The 24,753-nt window shown below is 32.8% G+C and overlaps 1 protein-coding gene across 2 annotated transcripts in view; it reads left to right on the top strand.

Annotated features, from left to right (window-relative positions):
- LOC123548991 (C4b-binding protein alpha chain-like) overlaps window positions 1–23,668 on the top strand; it is a 42,349-nt gene extending 18,681 nt beyond the window's left edge. For both annotated transcript variants that reach the window (XM_053524671.1, XM_053524670.1), the window contains 6 exons: window positions 2,225–2,349; window positions 5,083–5,182; window positions 12,526–12,717; window positions 14,268–14,486; window positions 15,979–16,083; window positions 16,433–23,668. In XM_053524671.1, the coding sequence (XP_053380646.1) occupies window positions 2,225–2,349; window positions 5,083–5,182; window positions 12,526–12,717; window positions 14,268–14,486; window positions 15,979–16,083; window positions 16,433–16,557 (866 nt within the window). In that variant the 3' untranslated portion in view covers window positions 16,558–23,668. The remainder of the gene's footprint in view (window positions 1–2,224; window positions 2,350–5,082; window positions 5,183–12,525; window positions 12,718–14,267; window positions 14,487–15,978; window positions 16,084–16,432) is intronic.
- Window positions 23,669–24,753: the final 1,085 nt, after the last annotated feature.

Below are 24,753 nucleotides of genomic sequence, written 5' to 3'. Positions count from 1 at the left end.
TAATGTGATCCTTTGGGAGAAATAACATGATGCAAAGCAAACTCGCCTTGAATTCAGTGTTGTTATATTTTCTGGTCCTTTTTGGTTATGGAGTCCATTCAGTAAATGTATAAGTTTCGCTTAAGTCGGTGTTAAGGGGCGTGAGAGGTGTTGCACATTTCATAACCTTTCATGAACAGACTCAATCAAACCGAATCTGCTATTATTCTGCTCAGTTGCATTTTATGCTTCCAGTGGATCTTTTTAAAAGATTTTATTGAATGTGAAAATCTTATCATACGACTTTCCAGCATGTAATGATGCAGGAAGATCAAGTGCCAGTTTTATTCCGGATATGGGTATGCCTATACAGTCTGTTCTACCTTTTTCGTGAACATGAATCAATACCTTTCATATTATGTATTCAAGGTGGTAGTTTGATTTTTATTTAGTTTTTTTTTAAATTTGAATGCGTTATAAACATTTATTTTGATATCATAGGGTATTTTTCAACGTAAACTTCAGCCACTTTGGAAGCAATATTTTTGTTTTAATGCATTTTTATCCCATTTGTTGATAGATATTTGTTATAACTTAGTAAGCATAATGGTAATAGATGAAAATGTTAAAAAGTGTTAAATTTTTAGAAAAGATATACGTTTTGTATTGGCAAAAACCTACATTTTTGACCATCTTATTACATTGCAGTATTAAGGTATTGGACCTCTAATAGTAATGTTTACAAAATTACATTTGCTCGGTATATCCTTGAAGCTGACCATGTTTCGCACTGTGTTGCAAATTTTAAACAACTTTTACCGTGCCGTTTTTTTGTAAATTTTGTATAATTCATGGTATTTTCTCAAGCTCAAGTAGAGACGAATTTCAATGTGATGGCCACTATCTAAAACGTTTGTAGAGAATTCATTACAGCATTAATTTTGATAAAAGAAACATCAAACTATTAGTAAACACTCACAAAACACAAAATAAAACTGTAGATATCATTTTTCTTAAGGTGCCTCAACTAATCAGATTTAATGAGACAGAATTCTAACTCCAAGATTGAAACATTAAGGTCGAATCCTGTGGGTCTGTTTTGAATTTTGTTCACTTCATTAAATAATATCCTTGGGGCAGAAGTAAAACCTACCTACATTTCTTCCACAATATGTAATCTAAAGAATGAAGGCAAAATAGAGAATTTTTACTGCATGTAACTCAGTATTTTTAAAGATGTCTAACTCTATCCCTCCTGATTCAGAGGTAAATTCACTTTGAACAGCAAGAAATCGCTTATAAAATGAAAATTTTCCACTTTTGTACAATACATCCGTAATAAGTCTTGAAAGAATTAAAAAATTGCTAGAAAAAAAAGAAAATATGGGAAACAAAATTTTGCTCCAAGTGGGGCTTGAACCTACGCCCCCTTGAAAATTGCAGTCAAAGTAGGTTTATGGTAGGATTTGAATACTCTTCAAAAAGGAGGTACTCCATTACGGGTCCAATACCTTAACTGAAGATGTTTAAAAACAAATGAAAAGATCCTTCTACCACAACTGGATACCTTTAGAATAATGTAAAACATTAACTTATATCTTGATCTTCCAACACAAGTAATCTTGATTCGGCTTTATTGGCGCAAATAGTAGGTAAATTACCGACATTCCGTAAGTAAACTGAATTGCTTCCTTACAACAGAAAAGATTCTCTCAGGCAGATTGAAAATAGGTAAAAAGAACATGTAATTGATAACACGAAGTGAGAATGATTCACAATACATTTTAACTATTACATTATTTGCAATGATCTCTAGCAGGTTAAGACAGAATGTTTTGTTTGTTTGATATTTTTGTTATCTTTTGTTCATTAACATGATTAAAGAACAATTAATATTATTTGTTCTTTAATGTTTGCACTGGATCGTGTTTTGACAACTTTTGTTTGCACCGCTTCATATATTGATAGAGGCACTCTTAGTCATGCATTCCCATTCTTTGAAAATTTCCGAGCTTTATTCAGCTTTCTTTTCATCGTCTGTCTAATCATTTCATGTTATAGTAATTGAATTAAAGTCAGAACTCTTCATCTGTTCATTAACCGGACACGTTCGTTATAAATAAACCCACTCCGCAAATATTAACAATCCGAGTTACTAGTATCAAAATGATTTTGATACTATGTAAAACTTAAAACAAGAAAATGCCAATATTGCAATTAATAAATGATTTGTTCTATTTTCAAGATAATTCAGACGTATCTTGTGGAATGACCAAGCCACAATTAACAAAGCTATCTGGCCAAGAAGCAAGGTATGAAGAAGATGCAAAGAGACACGCTTGGCCTTGGATGGCAGAGCTAAGGACGGGGGTAAACAAATGTTTATTATCAGAAATATATAACGAATGAGGATTGAAAGTATAAAAGCGAATGATGGAACGATGGCAGTTACCTTCGGGCGTTTATCTTTTGCTTAAATAAATGAACATGTTAACAAATTGTTTTAAAAACATAGTCAGTAATACATAACATCATGTACGCTTAAACTCTACTATACATATTTGTTTACTTTGTTAACTCTGGGTCCGTAATTATTTACAGCGTCGCATCGTGAACAAGTCAAGTTTTTTATGGCGGACCTTAACTTAAATATTTAAACATATACTCATCAGCCGTTGTATAAGATAATGATTTAGTATTTTGCGCATCCATCTTTCTTAACCAAACATGACGGAATCTTATTGTCATACTGAACAACACTCTATGTATATGATATACCGGCAAGTATTCCCGAACACTCTGTAATTGGATTTTCCGTTGTGTATCAGCAGGAGGCTATTTTTATGCTTTTTTCATTAGAAGATAGATGTTTTCGGTTGGTCTGAGATCAGATTAGTATGTGGCCGACTGAGATATGCAATATTGTTTGCTTCCATGATTTCGTGGCACGTGACCTTTAGAAGGGAACATTTACATCCTGATAGAACCACATTACTGCTATGATTGATCACAAATGTCTGGTATGTCTGTGCATTTCATTACAGTGCATTAACCCGTCTACAAATGCACAGTTCAACACCGTTATATGCAAAACACCCCACACAATTATCATCATACCTAACGTTGGATCCTGGGACACGTAACCAATGCATTCGGATGCCATCCTTCGGAAGTTTTTCTCCACATTGTAGTTTTACTGTCTTGTTTAATAGCTGGTGATCATGATCGTTTCCAAGTGTCGTTTATGGTCCAACTGACTCGCTTGCTTGTTTACAGTTCCATGTATACCAACGAAACTGAAGTATTCTTTTCGTTGATCTGCTTAAATAGGAGTAACCTTTTTATATCAAACACACTAATACTTCCTTCTATACATGTTTGCTTTTTCATTATCAGAATTTCGGGCTACCACTTCCTGGTATATTGTCAATGTCACCGCATTTACACCAACATTTCAGACATTTATTGTAGATTCAAATGTGTTTTATCTTTTAGTCACTTACTGAGCTTGTAGTAACCATAAAGTTATTGGTTATGGGTCACCTTTAAGGATTTTAATTCACCCAACTTATAATAAAATCTGTGGAAAGATAGCTGTTAATTCGTAAAGGTTTTAAAGGAGGTTGTAAAAATTGTGAGGTGTACCACGTAAACGGCTATTTGAAGGTTATATAAGCGGAAATGCAATAACTATCCTTGCTTATAATTCAAAACATATTAGTGTCAGAAACTTGAATTACTATTTCTATTAATTGATGATTGCCTATTGTTTGCAATAAATGTAAATGAAATAAAAATTAAATTTTGAAATTGTCTCCAAGGGCGCCGCAAGACTTATGACACGACATTTTTTTATCGTGCGTCACGTCGCAATATCAGCTGTCAGTTTTAAATGTCGCGTTGCATTGCTTCGAGTATCGTGTGTCTACCTCTGTGCACATCATACGACATTCATTTTGACACAAGCCGAATTTTGTTAGGAACAGTTCAACAAAACCCAAAGGAAAAAGTAACTTACCATATCTATAGTTAGAAAACCAAAGTTTATAAAAAATAATGAGTCAAAGGTATATCTTTGGTAGAACTTGATGATAACATAGTAGAAAAAAGTTTTAAAAGCCTATGTTTTACATTATATCACATACATAACCTGTTACGTCAGAGGGTAACAATTTCTTGCTACAGTAAGTAGAGTAACGGAAAGACAAACCAGCAACTATTAACAATAACAAAATTTTATTGAATTTAAAATATGAAAATAGTCAAAATCCTGTCCAGGTAAAAATTTCAGTTCAAAAGTAATATCTAAAATTTATAGTTCATCACTTCAACGATTACTATTAAAACCAGATATTTTTATATAAATCTTTCAAATAATCCTTCCAAATATTAAATATCCAAACTTGTAATAATTTGTTTTTAAGAAATACAGGAAAGTTTCATCAATTTCTACAGTCTAGCGTCTTAGGTTCTAAGTTCTAATGTAAGACATCAACCTATTTATTGTGTCATTGAATAGACCAGCCGCCTATGTGCAATCTATTGAGTGTACAACACAAAGTTACGGTAAATTGAATATTTGGCATTGAATTGCCTTGGTCTTAATTTCAGACATGTTACGTTGATGAATACAGATCAAGGAAAAAAGCATTATGTTAACTGTCAATAGTAATCAGGCTATAGTTATCCTTTAGCCTGCTGGCGGCAAGTGCTTCTACCTTTGCGCCCAGTGCATACATCCGTGCTGGCTGATCATGATCTGCGCTGGTAGCTATTCGGTCTGTTAATTTTCATTGAACACCCCTTCAAATGATATATAGTATTGCCCAAAATATTGAATGACGGACCAGTCCATTTTAGAAATTTAGCAGTGTAAAGGTTAGATAGTAGGATTTAATGAAACGGACGTTTTTTGATGATCATTGGGAAAATATCGTTTAACCACTTAACATGTTCAGAAATTTGATTACAGTTTATATGAGGAAAAAAAATATAACATCTTCGTATATAGAAATATGCTATAGTAGTTAAAAAGTTAAAGATGGATTAATAGCAACATGAGTTGTTTTTGATTTACATTTTGTTAACCGAATATCATTTCAGGTTAAACACGTATGTGGAGGATCCTTGATTAAAAACAATTGGATTTTAACAGCAGCACATTGTTTCACAAGTAAAAGAGTTGTTTCCAAAATTCATTTGAGTGAGTAATCTTTTCTGCAATAGCATGAGAATAATAAATAGGTAATCAAGTTCAATAAATGTAAAATGCTTGAGGCCTTTACAACATTATAGACGCGTTATCGTATTAAAATATCCCTGTAATATTTCGAAAATAAATTGTACACCACAGCCATTTCTGAGGTGATAATTTCACAGGTTGTAGTAGTTAGAGTAAAATGGTGATAATTTTACATATGATGTAATATAATAGAATTCATCAGTTTTTTGTAATAATACACACATTTTTGATAATACATTGAGGCCAGACGAAACATTTGGCTTTGATCACGTTTAATGAAACGACTTATTCATTTTACGCTCTTGGTAAGATGTGCACAAAAAATATTTGTTCTATATTTTCTATAAAGTCTAAACTGGTGTTTGATTGAATTGTTAACAAGTCATCTTTCTGCCCTCGTGATTCTATTTTGAATTTCAGCCTTTATTTGTTCGAAGCAGTGTGGATTCAAATGAACTGATTTCGTTTGTTAAGTATTACTCTATGGACATGTTCCACATCGCCACCTTAGGGCAATAACAGTCTAGCTCTAAATTTTACATAAATGACTTTTTTTCCCATATTTGGCTTCAAATTAGACATATACATCAGCTGAAAAATGGTGGAAATGGTTTAAGGTCAGAGATTGCCTATTCCAAAAAGTACAGGGAATTTAGTGGGAACAAGGTAAGTGTATCCATGGGAATGAGGTAACGTCTGTGCGTTCTGATTGGTCAAACCCCAAAAAGTGCTTTTCTGTTCACTATTCATATGGTTTTCGTCTGATGGTTTAGTAAAACTAAGATAGCTCTTGAAAAACATGTAAATAGATATACATGTTTCGATTTATAATGTAGAGATGGTACCTACCCAATAAATGAAAGGGGGGCAACTCTGAATTGATCAATAAACTGAAGCCAACATTAAACACTGATCAAAAGTGAAAGAAAAATCAGATAGGTCCTTTTTCAAACAATTTATCAGGCAGACAAAATATGACCTACATTTGTTTAAATCCCTTTGTATTCAATATACAATATGCACGCTTTTTTCTCATGACTTACACTGACAGTTATTTTGTAAGTTGTAGTGAGGCCCTGATAGAAAGTTTAGTAATGCATGAAGATTATTTAGAATAATGCATACATTCCTTTGAAGAAAATTAACGACATTAATTAAGAAACGTTATAAAGTTTCGATCTTTTAGCCAAAATTCTTTATTTATTGTTCTCAATGGTGATACATTCGTTTACACAACAATTATATATCAAAATGTAAAATGTATATCCAACAATGAGAAATAACAAAAAAGTTAAATTGGTAACACAAAAATTCATTCCTGTCAAATATAATAACAATGTTTTAAGGTAGTGGTTGTAATTACTACATGTTAAGGTAGCTGACAGGTAATGACTCTATGTAATGTATTTTAAGCATTTCTCAATTTAAACATTCTCTGGAGGGAACTAGCACGATCATTTGCTTTCCTTGAAAAATGAATAAATGCTGAAAAAAGCATATGGAGATTACTCTATTTGATGATTTTCGTTACAGGTCAACTACCCTAAACAAACTAAAAGATGTTTTATTTATTGTTAAAAACAAAGTAATCAGATAATTTCAGATATCAACATTAATTTAAAACTTATACTGTTTACACAACTTTATAAAAGGTTTTTGTTGGGGCCTCTCATTTACAAATATATCAACAATTATCACCTGAATTGAGTGCATTCAGGAGTGGAAAATATTGATGGTAAAATGGTGTAGGGGTTTGTTTACAATATAAAATCTTTAATAACTTCTTATAGGTACATTTTTGGTATGGTTTTGGTAAGCTTATAATAAAGAGCATGTAATTCTCTTTCACTCAGAATTTTTTCAAGCGTTTTAGACTCTTGGCTAGTCTTGGAATTTGACTTTATTAAAAGACAAAAGGAAGTTCAGTATAGGCTCTTTCAAAATGTTGAAAGTAGAGTAAACTTACTTTATACTCTATTGAATTTATTTAGCTGTGGGAGCTTTTGATATAGACTATAATTGGGGAAGTCCTAAAATCTTTGAAAAACGGTCAATACAAGAGTTGTCCATTTTGCTTCAGATATTTTGAGAAAGTCATTTTTTAGATATCAAATATTTCTATTTTTCACATGGAGAAGAGGAAAACCATAAATATATTTAGAAAATTGGTGCACTTAGCTATCATTTCACTCTGAAAAAAACCTATAAAGATGAATTTGAATTTTTTAGGTACCATCTCTATATAATGTAATAATGTGATGGACGCGCGCTGGGGTCACATGTTTTATATAGACTTTTATAGGTAAACGTTTTGAAAATCTTGTCCAAAGGTACAGTGCAGGTTTTAATACTCATCTAAATTGTTCTTATCTCTTACCTACTGACCTACTTTCGAGTTTTAGAAGCTACAGCAAACAACTTTGATCCACCTATATAATGTTTGATAAAGATTTCAATACTAATCTTGAATAGTCATAATTATGACCTACTGACCTTCTTTCCTGTTTTTGAAGGTACAGCATAAACATTTGGACCACGTTTATAACATCTGATAAAGATTTCAATACTCATCTATGATATTCATATCCCTAACCTACTGACCTATTTCCTTGTTTTAGAAACTACAGCAAAGAACTTTGTATAATGTTTGATAAAGATTTCAGTACTAACCTTGAATAGTATCAATCATGACCAACTGACATACTTTGTAACAGAGATGAGAAGTTATCTTGAAAAATAATTACTTCTACTTACCTAGATTAAATAAATGTCAGAGTTATGAGACTCAATGCTATCACCTAGATTTATAACCCCGAAGGCACATGTGAAAAGTCCTAAAATGGAAATATTCTGGTCACTATACAAGTAAGGGAAAAGGGACTTGACCTAATGAGATTGATAATTGACAAAGAACAAGAAAAACTAAGTTTAAAAGCTATATACCTTTAAATGATAGCTTAACGAATTTGCATGCAAAACTTTAACCAAGGCGTAACACGGACGCCAGGGTAAGTAGATTAACCGGGAATATCATTCGAGTAGTCAAGCTTAAAATAGTTATACAAGAATGTATATATTTGCTATGAGCAAACTATACAATGATAAAATCCGTAAGAAAGACTACTTAGGCCAAAAAATAATGATTAGTTTCTCAGACCCCGTCGCATACGATTTTGACCCGCCGAACCTTAATTTTGCCCACACTCTGCAAGTAACTGCCAACTTCCCTATATGAATTATCTGCGGTGGAGGACGAATGATTTCAGACACAATGTCCTTTATCAAATCGTCACGGAGAACATACGCACCGCCTGGGGATCGAACTCGCGACCCCGCGATCCCTAGACCAGCGCTCTTACTATTGATCGAAGCAGGCGATAGGTTGTTATTTGTCTTGTACAAATACAGTTACTGATTTTAATTTGAAATATTCATAAATCTAAAGACTAATTTCATTGTCGTGTCAGTTCAGTTTTAATTGTAAGCATATTAACTACCGGTAAGTGTTCTTTATGAAATATTGAAAGCCAATTTTCAAACATATTTTTATGTTCTTGTTAACGATATCAGACCGCATATTCAGTCTCGCGGAAAAAGTCGCGCTTGATATTATTTCACATATGCTGAAATAGAAAATGAAGACGTTATTTTCTTCCTGTAAAATAAATGTTAATATTTAATTTAAAACCATATTTTGAGATTTTTATCGCAGGATTAAATTTGTCAAGAATTTTACAGTAAAAAATTAAACAGATTGTATCATAAATATTTGTGCAGAAACCATCTTAAGGCCATTAGACTAGATTTGACAAATATAAGTTTGTGGATAAGTGATCTTAACCAATTTCTGCACCAAACTTTTAGTGACTGCTAACTACATGTTTTCCAAACAACTCTTTTTTGTACAATCTTTAATAAATGTCAATCAATAAATCATAAATAAACACTCTCAACTTCAAAGAAATATTAATTCAATGAATGTATAAATTTCCAACAAAACAAAACATAACTGCACCAAGGGGACGACATATTTGAACGTCAGTAACATTCAAATGATTGGTTTTGGAAATCCATCTTCTGACTCCGTGAAGCAGTTTAAGCAGTTTAAGTAAAAAAAATGGAATATGTTTGTTTGTTTCTTTTTTGGGGGGGTTAATGCCGTTTTTCAACAGTATTACAGCTATGTAACGGCGGGTAGTTAACCTAACCAGTATTCCTTGATTCTGTACCTATACAAACCTGTTCTCCGCAAGTAACTGCCAACTTCCCCGTATTAATCAAAGTTGGAGGACGAATAATTTCAGACACAGTGTCTTTTTCAAACCGTCATGTAGAACATACAGCCAGCCCGAAAATTGAACTCACGGACCCGCGATCCGTAGATCAGCGCTCTCCTTATTGAGCTAAGCTGACGGGTTGATAAATGGAAAAAGAATGCCTCTCAGAGACTGCCTTCAAGTCGATTCCTTAATATGCTGTTTACTTACACGCAATAAATTCCTATAAAGCTATACTGTGTAGAATGCTTTGACAGTACAAAATTAATGAGTTAGATAGAATCTGTCATGTAATTATTTGTAACTAGAACATAGAGTTCATACCGTTCATGTTTCTATCTCGATAATAAAGAATGTAGATATAAGCCTTTTGTAATATATTTTCATCTTGATTCATCCCGACAGAGGCGTAAAATGAAATATTCGTTTTCTTGCAGCCATCAAAAACAAACACTCTTGACTGACCTTAATACCATAGTAACATTTGTTTTTGCGTTTGTAAAAAACATGATAAATACCTTTGTAATGTGTCAATTTTGCAGAAAACCTTTATTTTGTGTCACTGCTTTCGTTCTTCGAACATGGTCATTTCGAAATATTGCAGGGTGTATTAGTACTTAACGCAGCTGTAAGTCTTCAGTGATTTGTTTATATGTGCAATAAAATATTATGGCTTTTGTATTTTGCGTATGTACTTATAAAATACTGATCGCTGAATGTTGATTTGAGCTTTTGAAGTTAAACATTTATTGCACTGAGTTGGCTGGGTGGTACAGGATAAAAGCGTATAGAAATGCTAAAGCACAGGTAGCTTGCAAACATCAAGTTAATAACGCAATTTCAACGTCATCTAAACAGTCCTGGGACAGTACTATTTACTGGTTGGAGTTCCTTAATGCAATCGTCGAGCGTAGTTTATACAATTTGTTATAACTTGTCAAAAATAAAGGTTTAAACAAAACACGTTTATCAAATTGTTGTTGACACTCCTTGTACCAGATAATATTTATTTGCTGTCAAAACAGTGTCTTATTATGTTTAAAAGCTATGTTATTATGTCAAGATATGGTGTTAACTTGTCAAAACAGTGTCTTATTATGTTAAAACGCTATGTTATCTTGCTAAAGTGTCGTGTGATTTTGTCTACTGAGCTTGCTATTATGTTAAATTGCTATGTTATCTTGTCAAATTGTGGTGTTAACTTGTCAAAACAGTGTCTTGTTATGTTAAAACGCTATGTTATCTTGTTATAGTGTCGTGTTATCTTGTCTACTGAGCGTGCTATTATGTTTAAAAGCTATGTTATTATGTCAAAGTGTGGTGTTAACTTGTCAAAACAGTGTTTTATTATGTCAAAAAGCTATGTTAATATGTCAAAGTGTGGTGTTAACTTGTCGAAACAGTGTCTTATTATGTCAAAAAGCTATGTTATTATGTCAAAGTGTGGTGTTAACTTGTCGGAACAGTGTCTTATTATGTCAAAAAGCTATGTTATTATATCAAAGTGTTGTGTTAGCTTGTCGAAACAGTGTCTTATTATGTCAAAAAGCTATGTTATTTTGTCAAAGTGTGGTGTTAACTTGTCGAAACAGTGTCTTATTATGTCAAAAGCTATGTTATTATATCAAAGTGTGGTGTTAACTTGTCGAAACAGTGTCTTATAATGTTAACTAGCTATGTTATCTTGTCAAAGTATGGTGTTAACTTGTCGAAACAGTGCCTTATTATGTTGAAAAGCTATGTTATCATGTCAAAGTATGATCTTGTTTGCAGAGTGTGTTACTATGTTAAAAAGCTATGATATCTTGTTAAAGTATCGTGTGATTTTGTCTACCGAGCGTGCTTTTATGTAAAAAAGCTATGCTTTCTTGTCAAAGTGTTGTGTTAACTTGTCAAAACAGTGTCTTATTATGTTAAAATGTTATGTTATCATGTCAAAGTGCGATGTTATCATGTCAAAATGTGGTGTTAACTTGTCGAAATGGTGTCTTATTATGTTAAGTGCTATGTTATCATGTCAAAGTACCGTGTGATCTTGTCTACCGAGCGTGCTATTATGTTGAAAAGCTATGTTATCTTGTCCAAGTGTGGTGTTAACTTGTCAAAACAGTGTTTTATTATGTTAATACGTTATATTATTATGTCAAAGTGTGATGTTAACTTGATAGTGTCTTATTATGTTAACTAGGCATGTTATCTTGTGTTGTGTTAACTTGTCAAAACAGTGTCTTATTATGTTAAATGCTATGTTATTATGTCAAAATACCATGTGATCTTGTCTAACCAGCGTGCTATTATGTTCAAAAGCTATGTTATCTTGTCAAAGTGTTGTGTTAACTTGTCAAAACTGTGTCTTATTATGTTAATATGCTATGTTATCATGTCAAAGAGTGATGTTAACTTGTCCAAATAGTATCTTATTATGTTAACTAGTCATGTTATTATGTCAAAATGTGGTGTTAACTTGTCAAAACCGTGTCCTATTATGTCACAAAGCTATGTTATCTTCTTAAAGTATCATTTAATCTTGTCTAGCTTTTTTAACATAATAATACGCTCTATAGACAAGATCGCACTGTACTTGGACATATTAACATAGCTGTTTGACATAATAAGACATTAATTGGACAAGTTAACACCACACTTTGACATAATAACATAGCTTTTTGACATAATAAGACACTGTTTCGAAAAGTTAACACCACACTTTGACATATTAACATAGCTTTTTGACATAATAAGACACTGTTTTGACAAGTTAACACAATACTTTGACATGATAACATAGTTTTTTAACATAATAAGACACTGTTTTGACAAGTTAGGACCACACTTTGACATGATAACGTGAAATGTCCCGACATAAGACAGCTGCGGCGTTCCATAGTAAGCTGTCAAAAAAGTTAGCTGTCTTGGGAAGGCTTGCATTAAGCTTTTAGAACATTTTCGAAAGTATCTAGGATTATGTGTGAAGACTGTAGAATCGCTAAGAATTAAAAATACGTAATGGTCTTCTTTTCTTTTCAGAAAAGCTGGAACGGAATAATGCTGATTACGACGATTACAATGTAGAAAAAGAGAATATTTACATACATGAACAATACAACGAAGAAGTGCGCCCAAAGCACCTGTATGATATTGCTCTAGTTAATCTCAAAAAGAACATAACTGCCACTCCAGCAGTGCTGCCTGTCTGCTTATGGAACGACGTAATTAAAAGTAATTTTGCATTTGATAATCATATTTGTAGCAATTTATTAGATAAATACATAGATATTAAATTACATTTGTATTACTTAAAATTTCTCCTGTCAACTGCTGTTATTGGAAATCAATTATTTCACTTCATATGAAAAAGAGTTTTAGAAATGATTCGGTTTATATCATGTCATAAAACCATATTCAGCTCCTTATATCTTTTGTATTGAATAGATTGACCGACTGTTTTCACGACCACTATACGGGTTTTGGGTCAGTAAAATTAACTATCAAATGAAATGGAGTCTTCAAGTAAAAGGTACTGACCTTGAGTTGTGTACATTACTCCTTTATAACTTTAGGCATAGTTAAATTTTCTGTTGAGTAAAGTTTTATCAATACTTCCTTTGCTGTTCGAATACCCATCAGTCGAGCGAATTCTGATCACTGCGCATGGCTTTTCTCGCATTATCTCCATGTTTTGTAATGAAATATCGGTCTTATTTTCAGTTATTAGCATTATATTTTGATAAACAAAAATGATTAATTAAAAAGTAATTAAACATTGATTTTAACGAATACTATATTTTGTCGTCACTGTTTGTTTTATGAACAGTGTGTGTTTTCAACTCGTACAATATGTATGCCTTTACTATGGCCTTCATGTATTTTCTTTCTCATTCACATCCTCTACATACATGGGAACAGCTATGTTTGGAATTACGACAGGTTTGTTTCAAGATGTAAATACCGGGGTAGTTTAAAAAATATCATTTTAGTCGTTACGTCTTGCTAATGATTTTGCTACGGGTTTTATTAAAAGGGTCTGGTACATTAAAAGATAAGAAAAGATCTGTTTTAACTGACAGATGAACAAAGACGGACAAACAGCCTAAGAAAGGGACACTGAACTGTGTATTCGACATATCATTTTCTATGTCCAGGCTTTCGGGAAAACATTGTCAGATACTTTTTAAAATGTTATAGAATCCACTATTTATGACTGACAGGAGGACAGGCGGACAGACAAACAGGGAAAATAAAATAATGTGCATGTTCTCCACACTGTCTTCTACCAATTAACCAAATTGCATTGCACATTTATCTTGTAAAAGAATCTACATTCTTGCTGCCCTAACATTCGCGTATGTTGCGATACCAATAGTAAAAGGGTGTGCATGAACAGTACTCCCGTCTATCTATATATCAATTTTCATGACAAAATATCTTGTACTTTTAAAGTTTCACCGGATCCAACCATGCCACGTTTTGTCTTTTTTTTGTACTTTCTTCAACCATAGCAATCGCATTTGTAGCCATAGCATAGCAGCAAATTAAAAAAGCATAGCCTCCATGTTGCCATCTATCCAGTGTACAAAGTATGAATGATTGACCGACGGACAGACGGGAGCTAACTGTAAGTCCCCTATGTTTAAAAACCGCAAAGGTACTTACAAACAAATAATGATCAACATGTAGGATAACAGTCAGAGGCCATGTGGTATGAGAGTGTTTTTAAATGATATGTTTGCTTAAAAAGCAACCTGATTTGGCATGTTTATCTATTTCAGATGAAACAGATAATACGGATTACAAGACGTTCTTTGAAAGTGAAAAACGTTACGGCGTTGTTACAGGCTGGGGAAACGGCGATACAGAAGAAGACTTGGCAGATACGCTTAAACAAATGCAATTGGAAATTAAACACCCAAACGTGTGTGAAGCAAACCTTAGCGAGGATCAAAAGAAAGATGTTAATGGAAGTCTGATGTTTTGTGCTGGAGGAACAGGTAGTTTGCAGCCTTTGTTGGTTGTTCATTCACACGACCCATAAAACTGCTGTATGTTAATAATATATTTAAGAGCATCTTTTGAAAGCATAAAAGGCAAAGCAAACTAAAAGCATTCTAGATTACCTGTTCATGGACAGAAATGACATGTGCAGTGCCCTCATAGCACATGTGCCCTAGCATTGGCTGAATCTGTGCCCTAGCATTGGCTGAATCTGTCTTTTATTGTCCAGAAACATTGAATGGACTCTATGATCATAAAGGATCAGAAAATGAATTGAGGCCAAGAACGGGATGACCTAGCGCAGCATTGAGGAGACTTTAATTTTCTCAAATAAAATGGTCCAACTCGTGCAGGTGTAAAGTCATGCAAACGTCTAATATTTACTTCTTAAGCACGCGTACATATATGTGCCGTTCCATGAGAAAACCTGTATTAGTGACAAAAAATTAGATGACAAAATATTCATGAAGAACATTCTTTTATCCATCAAATCTGAAAATTTAAAGTGATTATCTTCACTATTTCAAGGGTTAAAATGATCTCAAATAAGTCACCGAAGGCATGTTGAGACATGATGTAAAGAACGCCATGAACCCTGTGTGACGTCGTCGTGTTTTGCTAAATCATTAATCCAACAAAAATGCGTATCACTTACTTAATATCATATATTTGAATATTTAGGATCAGTTTAAACTGGTTTTACTGAAAACTAATTTAACTGTATATTTTAATTTCATCACGGGCCTTTTATCTTTACACCTCTTTATTTTCGTGATGCATAGGTGCTTTGGAATTTCTGTTGCGATGACAATACAAATTATATTGGTTTGCAAAGCATGGTAGAAAAAGATTTGCCTTTGATAACAGTGTAATGATATATTTGTTTCTAGTTTCTGCCTAAGCATAAGAAAAACAAAGATTCCCAGTATTTTAAACTACTTATTATGCAATGATTATATCAAGTCACTAATACATGTTTTTTCATGAAAAGGTCCATATAGATTTACTCCTTGAAACGCTTACATAAAATTTTATAGATTTACTTCTTTTAAACGCTTGCATCTATTAAATCAGAATCATCCTTAATATCTTCAATTTTCTTTCCTCATACATAATAATCAGACTGATATGACTTTTTTCATGTTTATACCTATGGCTCGTAAGATTTGATACTCCTGAGCTAATTTCTCTGGTAGAAAAATTTTCATTTTCGACATCATTTGACAGACACCCTTATTTGGAGAAAATGTCTTCATTATTGTTTTCCATGTTATCATTTCATGACTAGGGTTCATTTCGTTAAACAAATTCTATGTCTTCAGCTCAGGTCATCGACGCATGAAATGATGTTTTTGACGCGTAATTATTTCGGAACTTCAGTCTACCCGACATGTTGCAGAATCAAGTTATCGATACTGTAATGTGTACAAGAAATTTATCCTTAATGGTATCAATTTAAGTTTAAAGTGCAACACTTAACTTTTTCAGACGAGGTCAATGGTGAAGTTAAGATAATCGACACATGTACAGGAGATAGCGGTGGACCATTTGTTGTCAGACATCCTCTAAATGAAAATAAATACATTCAAATTGGTAAGTAAGACTGAACAAAAACACTGACTAGATGTTATTTTTTATTAATACGCCTATAATGCATTTGTTCGAAATCTAAACTTCGAGATAACATAGTATTCTTCATGGAAACATGTTAATCTACAGTTAATTTTTATTGATACCATGCTATTATCTAAATACGGAATGTGTGAATTACAATTTATTTTAGTTTGACATCAAATAGCGCAAGACGCTACTATTTTGCTGTTATAAGTCACACATCTTTTCGAATACTTCAGCATATAAATCTATTTTGCGTATATAAGACCAGAACCTATCAGCTTATAAAGAATTTAATGCGTATGACAATTATAGCTACCGTTTGTAGGAATTGTGTCATTTGGTTTTGGTTGTAAAGAGGAGGGGAAGTTTGGATTCTACACAAAACTTACAGAAGAACTGCTTACATGGATAGATGATACGATTAAGAATGCGGAACAGAAGAAGCAGTGATCAAATAAACTGTTCATATTTCGATGTTAGACCCCTTTAGTCAAGGCACAAAGCTTAATGATTAAAGGCTAACCAACAAATATTGTAAAAAGTGTTCCCTTTGAACAGACAATTTAGCTGAATTTATGGATTTGAAGCAAGATGTGAAATGTGTGACTCTTGTATTTGTTGAGATTGTTCGATGTATCATTTGAGATGTAGATAACTTAATTTCTGGAGCTGCGTATTGTGTACCTTTTTGTCATATGTCATAGAAATACCTGACCTAAACGTAAAATGTATGCAACACAACAGATCAAAACAGATCAAAATGATTCATATAAAAATGAAGTAAATTGTAAATATGTTTATTTAGATTCACACTCATTACACCTTAAGGTAATACGAACTGGAGACATAGATTCCATTACTATTTTTAAGACATGTATGCCCCTTGTTTTCAATAAACAGCAAGTTAGTATTTCAATAACCACACATCGCAGCTAAATAAAACTTCACAACAGTCTTCGCCAGTGTAAAGTAGAACCAACTGATTGACGCATTTTCCTTTATTCCAACTTTTATTTTGATGAGGTTACGTTCTTTTTGTACTTATGCCACTGTTTTCTTTCTTTTGTTCAACAATAAACTGTTTGTATTTGTCAGCGAATTGGTATCTCAGTGATTATATATCACAATCAAAAACATTTCTTCGCTATGTTTATACCAACTGAATTAAATATATTGCATACTCTTGCTTTCATTTGATTGAAATTATGCACACTTTTATATTTGGCCATATTTTTCTTTATCAATAATGCTGTGAAATGCCGTTTATACAAGAAGAACTATGTCGAATATTAAGAGTTATTGAGTGTAAACTGACAACTTTCGCTTTCTCGTCAACGGAATGTTTATCAAAAATCCATCAGTTTTGATCGATTTGGTCACTCACTTCAAGTGCCTTAACAAACCATATTTTAGGCGTGAACCAATAAACATACACTTGGTGAATGCGCATTCTGGATAAAATGCACAAGTGAGTGTCACCTTTTTGTAATTCATCTTGCCATATTGCTTGTTTGCAAAATTTCTTCAATAAATCATAATCACTAGTGCAGTCGTCACACGATGTACGGACGGCTTTATTTTTTAAATTAACAAACTTGAGATAAATTAGGTAAATTGTGTATTTACCTAATTTCACTTTCGCTGATATTCGTAGTTTTAGTTTAACTTACCTTTTAAAATTAAAATATTAACCAGTTAGAATACATTCGACCCCCTGAAAAATGTTTGAAACAAAGCATTCGGCTATAAATTGTGTTGCACATGTAACAAATAATTGAATTTTACGACGGTTCTTATAAAACCATAATGCTGCGACTACACGAGTTGCGGGGGTTGGGGCATTCCCATTTGTCAATATATGGAAATTGTAAGACATCAAATAAATGCATAGAAAACAACAACAAAACAATATTTAGGCTTATATTCTCATGTTAAAGAAGTAAATGAAGTCAAATTTTCACGTCACGAACAGAATTATCCTAAAGAAAACTTGTCATTAGAATTTGAAACCTGAAGCACATTATTTTAATACTTTATAGTTCTACAGAACTGTCACGTATTTAACGTCTTATCTTTATTAACTATTGCTTCTAGAATTATACAAGAATTTGAATTTGTTTAGCATGGGAAAATGTGGACAAAAACAAAAACGTAAGTTCTGTTTGTCGAGGTGATTGAACTGAAGCAATGATTGCTTTACTGGTATATATAGAGCATTGAAATACTCTTTTTCTGGGAAACACAAATATATCATAATCATGAAAATACTTAGGACAAAACGTTAGGATTAAAATAACAACAATATCAAATAAATTTAAAAATACCTGTGACTGTTTTCATTAATGTTTTTTTACACGAACATTCAGTTACTGCATGTACTTTGTTTTGAAAGAGTCATATACGTCTGCATTTGGTATAAAGTATTAATAGTTTGTATCTTGGTTATTTCAGCAGTTGGTTTTCTCAGTTTTTATGTTTCTACCTTTTATGTAAACCTGTATATACATACATTTAGTGATTGAAACTCATTATAGCTGTATAATAATTGTTTGCTATTTAATCATGATCAGTCTCAAAAAGAAATAGTGTCAAAAACGTTGGAAATAATGATGACCCTAAAAAATTACCTGTGTAAAGCAAACTTACAAGCGAAGCCTGGTTTTCTAAAAACAAAACAGAAGCAAACACTTTATATAGGAAAATCCATTGATAACCAAATATATTGACGGGAAATTTGGTTTGTCTGCGGATGTCTTTTAATTGCTAGAGGGCGTGGATGGTAGCATCAATTTCCACTACCGTCCATGAACAGGCTCAGTCGAACCAAGCCTGCAACATTTTCTCCTTTTTTGTCGTGTTGGGAGACCGGTGGAGTTTCGACTTTTTGTTTTTCTATTTTGTTTATTTTTCATTTATATTATTTGCGATTTTGCGATTATCTGCAATGCTTTTCCGAATTATATACAATTTTCATACATGTATCGGGAGCTGCTTGTCATTTAGAGTTTCAATGAACGACTGCTTGATATTTCATTCTTGTGTTTACATAACAAACCTGAAATTTTACTGTGCAAATATGCGCAAATGTCTTTTTCAAAGAAAATCAAGTTTTCACTAGTTAATTATATGAAGGGCAAGCGCGAATGAAAATAAATGCTATGTCACTGTTATTCTTGCTAGCTGATTTAGGCATAACCTTTTGCCTTAGATCAGTTGTCTGCTTATTTTTATTGTATTTGGATATGCATTTTTTTCTCAATCAGAATGACTTTTATAGCCACCACTAATACGTTTTGACTGTTAATAATTTTTATTGTAAACATTTACAATCACATTCAGTAATTACTGTCTTTGGAACGAGTAGTATACCTCTGCAATCGGTAGCATGTTGGTCCACAATGTCTGTAAATCAGATTTAGACAAAATTGTCTGCTAAGCATACCTTTGCGAATGCATGCCTAAGGGAAAACTTTAGTTAAAGAATGGTGAAATTAAGTACAGTGTACAACCTGACTAAAGTACTTGATCTTCTAAACAAAGATCTGAGGATGACCTATTCATATTCATCTTTCTGTATATTTGGATTTCCGATATTGCTACTTCTTATTTTGGCAAATCTATTTTTATTTGAACCAATTGGAGGACACGTTTCAACATGCATTTAGCTGAATAACCAAAATAACGTCGAATCTCACAGGGTGAGAAAAAAGTGCAGTCAGTCCGGGGCTCGAACCCTGATCCCTCGCGTATAAGATAAGTGTTCTACCGACTGAGCTAACCGGCTGCCTGACAAATATGCTTCCCTTACGTGACCAAGTCCGTGCATTGACATATGGTTACCTCTCAAAACACGAGTGCGCAGTCATGAGAATTATTATTATAAATATGAAAACCCCAAGGTAAATATAGAGTTTTAAACTTCTACTTTCACTTTCAAAATGTTAAAAGCAAAGCTGTGATTGGCTAGCCGAAGTGTTGTCAGAACAAGTCTATCAATAGCACGTCTTCAGATCCAACGCGTAGCATTAATTGGAGATGTACTTTAGTCAGATTGCTAAAGTCTAAAATATTCACTTAAGGACGCTCGCTACAGTTTCGTAATTTTTTTCTCAATAATATATTTTGATGAAATGTTTTGTATAAAAAGATCATGTTATGATGTATGGAAAAAAGAAATAAAAATACTAGGTCACCAGCTTTGTTTCAATTTAATTTGCCCCTAGATATGGTGCTATTTTAAACATTTTTCAAAATTTCTGCAGTCCTAAAATGTATTTCAGTAAAGTACAATAATCAGCATAAATTTGATTATCTAAGCATTTTTATAACGGAAAACAATATATCTATTTGAAACATGCTCAGAGAAATCAAAAGAACATGATTTTGTAAAGAAAGGAATAGTTTTTCAACAGACCCAAGGGCTATTTTTGCTTATTTTTGTCAGTTTTAAGTTGGTACTTCTGCTGTTTTATCGAGTTTCACATAATAGAATTTAATCAAACTCTGCACATACATTTGGTTATGTCTACCTAATCTAAAACAAAAAGAAAATTGATAGGTCACCTTATTAGATTTCGCTTAAATCAAATTACAACGAGGTGGGGTGTGGCGGGCATTTATACAACGCAGGTTGGTACGAAATACTCTTTCAGTGTTTGAGCAAATGACTTAGAAATATATATATATAAAATTATCAAACGGTAGATTTCTTAATAAGCGGATTTTAAGGTGTTTCTGAAGCATTTTAATGGCATAGAACGATGAAAGTTTCCGCCCCTTTTTTAACAAAACCTATAGTTTACGAATGTACGGTACGGGTACGGTACGGGATTAGAAACAGCTGTGACTCAATGCAGAGTTTGAGCGCTGGTATAAATAACAGACTCCAGTATATGTCGGATTGAAGCAATTTGAACTAAAAGAACTTTTAATGTATATATTTTGTAACCATGGTGATACTTACTCTAACCTTTACTCAGTATATTATACATTTTGTGCATTAAATGCATGCGAACATACAATAATTTGCGAATTTTTGCCGTACGCGACATTAGATAATCACTTCCGGGCATGCGCAGAAAACCGCACCAACTCTGCAGTGAGCTACATCGATTAGAAACACAAGGACGGATTACACCAAACCGAAAGTGACTACTCAGTGTTACATGTGAAGTAGTCCAAAATGTAGTTCCATGCTATGGATGAAATCTGGTATAATGAGTGACATGAGGAGGTGACAGTTAAATTTTTGGCTTATGTTTATTGCTTATAGTATTGAGAATAGATCTAGACCATTTTCATTGTAAATTTCTTGGAATAAGTTTTATTCTTTGCGAAAAATGTCTACCTACGCGTAACTGCTAAACGGCTGTTTTCATGGGGGCATTTTTAGAGGGTGATGTTTCTCAGAACAGATTATTTTTCTTATATTCAACATAACATGTCAATATTTTTCTATTTTTGATAAGAAGACATGTTATACTAAATGACCATATATGGTTTTCATATCATTGAAATGCTCTAAAGTGCTGAAAATGAGTTCTGAATGTTTTGTAATTAATATGAAATAAATAAGGAATTGAATTGGTAGAATGTAACCTATAAGTTGTGAAGGGGTAAAAAAATAAACTTGTTTAGATGTGGCTGTAAACAGGCTAGTTTGGCCAGATTATGATAGAAGATGACAATTTCAGTGCAATTTAGCAGAGAAAACGAAGAAAAACTAAAAATATTTCAAAATCACTGTTTTGGGTGTATTTTTTTCAAAAAATGCATATTTATTCACTAAATATTGGTATGTTTTAGGTGTCAGGGGTGAGTTTGGGTATATTTTACAGTAACAGTGTGTGATTTGAGTGCACTTTATGGTAAAACTTGATAAAATATGGCAAAAATAAGCTCAAGCAAGGAAAAGTGGTCAAAAATGATGTCGCGACAGCTTTTTTCCAGGAAATTTGGCGCGCTAGCATATGTTACTGAAAAAGCCATAAAACCTTGAAAATTGATTGTATCAAACTGAAACTGGTATTTTTTTCATGCATTTAGGCTACTGGTACAATTTAAGTGAAAATAACACATTTTGAGTATGAAAAATGTTTCTTTAAGGACGGATTACACCAAACGGGAAGTGACTACTCAGTGTTATATGTGAAATAGTCCAAAATGTAGTTCCATGCTATGGATGAAATCTGGTATAATGAGTGACATGAGGAGGTGACAGTTAATTTTTTGGCTTATGTTTATTGCTTATAGTATTGAGAATAGATCTAGACCATTTTCATTGTAAATTTCTTGGAATAAGTTTTATTCTTTGCGAAAAATGTCTACCTACGCGTAACTGCTAAACGGCTGTTTTCGTGGGGGCATTTTTAGAGGGTGATTTTTCTCAGAACAGATTATTTTTCTTATATTCAAATAACATGTCAATATTTTTCTATTTTTGATAAGAAGACATGTTATACTAAATGACCATATATGGTTTTCATATCATTGAAATGCTCTAAAGTGCTGAAAATGAATTCTGAATGTTTTGTTATTAATATGAAATAAATAAGGAATTGAATTGGTAGAATGTAACCACAACCAAATTGGCACGGCGTTGGGGTAAATATCGACCCGTCCGGAAAAACTGTAGCGAGTGCCTTTAATATCGAAGTTCAGCAGTTGGTGTATGCAATGAAGAGACTGAAATATAACCAGATACTGTTTTGTGTTATATTGTGCCTCTGCATCATATATCTAGTTTGTTTGTCTTTTCATAAAATATTAAGTTATTTCCTACCTCACCGACTGGTAACGTTTACGTGTACGTGTGTGCGATTGGTATCGTTTGTGTGTACCTGTGTACATGTGCGTATGTGTGTGTATGTATACTTGCGTGTGGGTGATCATGCATGTGCGTGTGTGTGCGCGCGCCTGTGTCTGTGGCTTAAATCTGAATTATTTAACATTTAACAGTCCACTAGACTGACTCCCCTCCGAGGAAAATAAAGTTATCTGGATTATCTGCAACACACTTCCTAATCTAACATTAAGCATATACCTAAAAGACGCCACCGCATCTGCCGGACTTTGTATAGGCTTTTGTCACGGTCTAAATATTTATCGAAGTCATCTGAGAGAAGTATTTTCCCTCACAACTCTAGGCTAGCTCCTAGACCATTATATATCTTTTTTATATTTTTATGATTAAATGTAGTGAACTGGGCCAGTCTATATTCTATGTCTAATATCATATTTAACATCATTCCTCTGTGAAAATCTCTGAAATAGACTGGGTTTTGTCTCTATAAATTAAATTCATCAAAACTATCAGACAAATGTAGAAATATATTATTATCAGTCTAGTTGCTAGTCTATCACAACTCGTACTTTAATTTTTTCATACAAATGAATAGTTTTATGTTTCAATATACTAGAATCAAGTCTACTGACTTCAAGCTACTCGCATACACCTTCGGTTTCTATTGTTAAAATCTCTATCATGCTGTTAAATGTATCTCTAACATTGGTGAATATTAAAAGAAGTGAAATCTCGTAATAAATAATTGTAAGACATTCACACTTGTTTATTTTATTCATCCTCTTAAAAGTGTCTGTTAGTGTTACTAGTATTCACTCCTCTTGAAATACTTTGACCTTAACATGATCAAATTGCAAAACATAAAGCCGGAGAAAGTAGCTCGCAGTCCACTTTTATAGATAGAGTTAGATATAAATGACCAAGATAACAACAATAAACCGTAAAGTAATTCAAGTCATTTGAATAAATGCAGCTGACTTATCAATTCAATCAATGGGTTACGGTATTATAGAAATGAAAGCATATTACTGCGTAATTTGATTAATCATGCGATTTATTTTAAACAGTTTAACTAATAATTAAGATGATATTGGCAAAAAGAGTTTGTTGCGTTAGAAGATAGTAATGATCTAACCACTAGGTTCCAGTGCTTTTTAAACAGATCAGGAACATTAACATTACACCAAACGATTTAAACGATATCAAAGTTACACAGGTATCTAGTGATATTTTTGCTATTTTGCATTTAATAATTTAATTATGCTTTACTGCATCCTATTTTTGACAGTCACAAAGATGGGATTTATTAAACGAGTAAATATTCTTTAAGGAATGAGTAACGTTTAACAACAACATGGGCGAACATCAACACAAGACATTATTGCCGGTATATTTTTGTTCTGACCAACTTATGAAATTTTTTTTATAGAAATTCAGCATGTACTTGAGTATTGTCTTGTCTTGTCTTGATGACTACAATATAAATTAACGTCACTGGACTCAACTCGTATGTATAAATACAACCACAATACTAACACATACCATAACTTCACTGTACTCAGTAAAAAAGATAAGACTTACACATAAAATAACGTCAGTGTTTTCAGCTAACAGTTTAAACACAAGCACAGTACTACGACATAAAACAACATTATCTCAGTTTAAAGTATAAACAAAACCGCTTTACTAATACACAAAACACCACCACTGTACGCAGTTAACAATATTAAGGAAAAAACAAGAACTAACCATATTCAAAAAATGAAGCTGCCCTTATAGCACTCCACATGGAAATATGGTTAAGTGCAATTGAATACGCGCACAAAGCAGCTGAGCACAGTAAG

Source organism: Mercenaria mercenaria, chromosome 15 (genome assembly GCF_021730395.1).
Source record: "Mercenaria mercenaria strain notata chromosome 15, MADL_Memer_1, whole genome shotgun sequence".
Lineage (NCBI taxonomy): Eukaryota > Metazoa > Mollusca > Bivalvia > Venerida > Veneridae > Mercenaria > Mercenaria mercenaria.
Note: the sequence above shows the minus strand (reverse complement) of the source record. Positions and strands in the feature narration are given on the sequence as shown.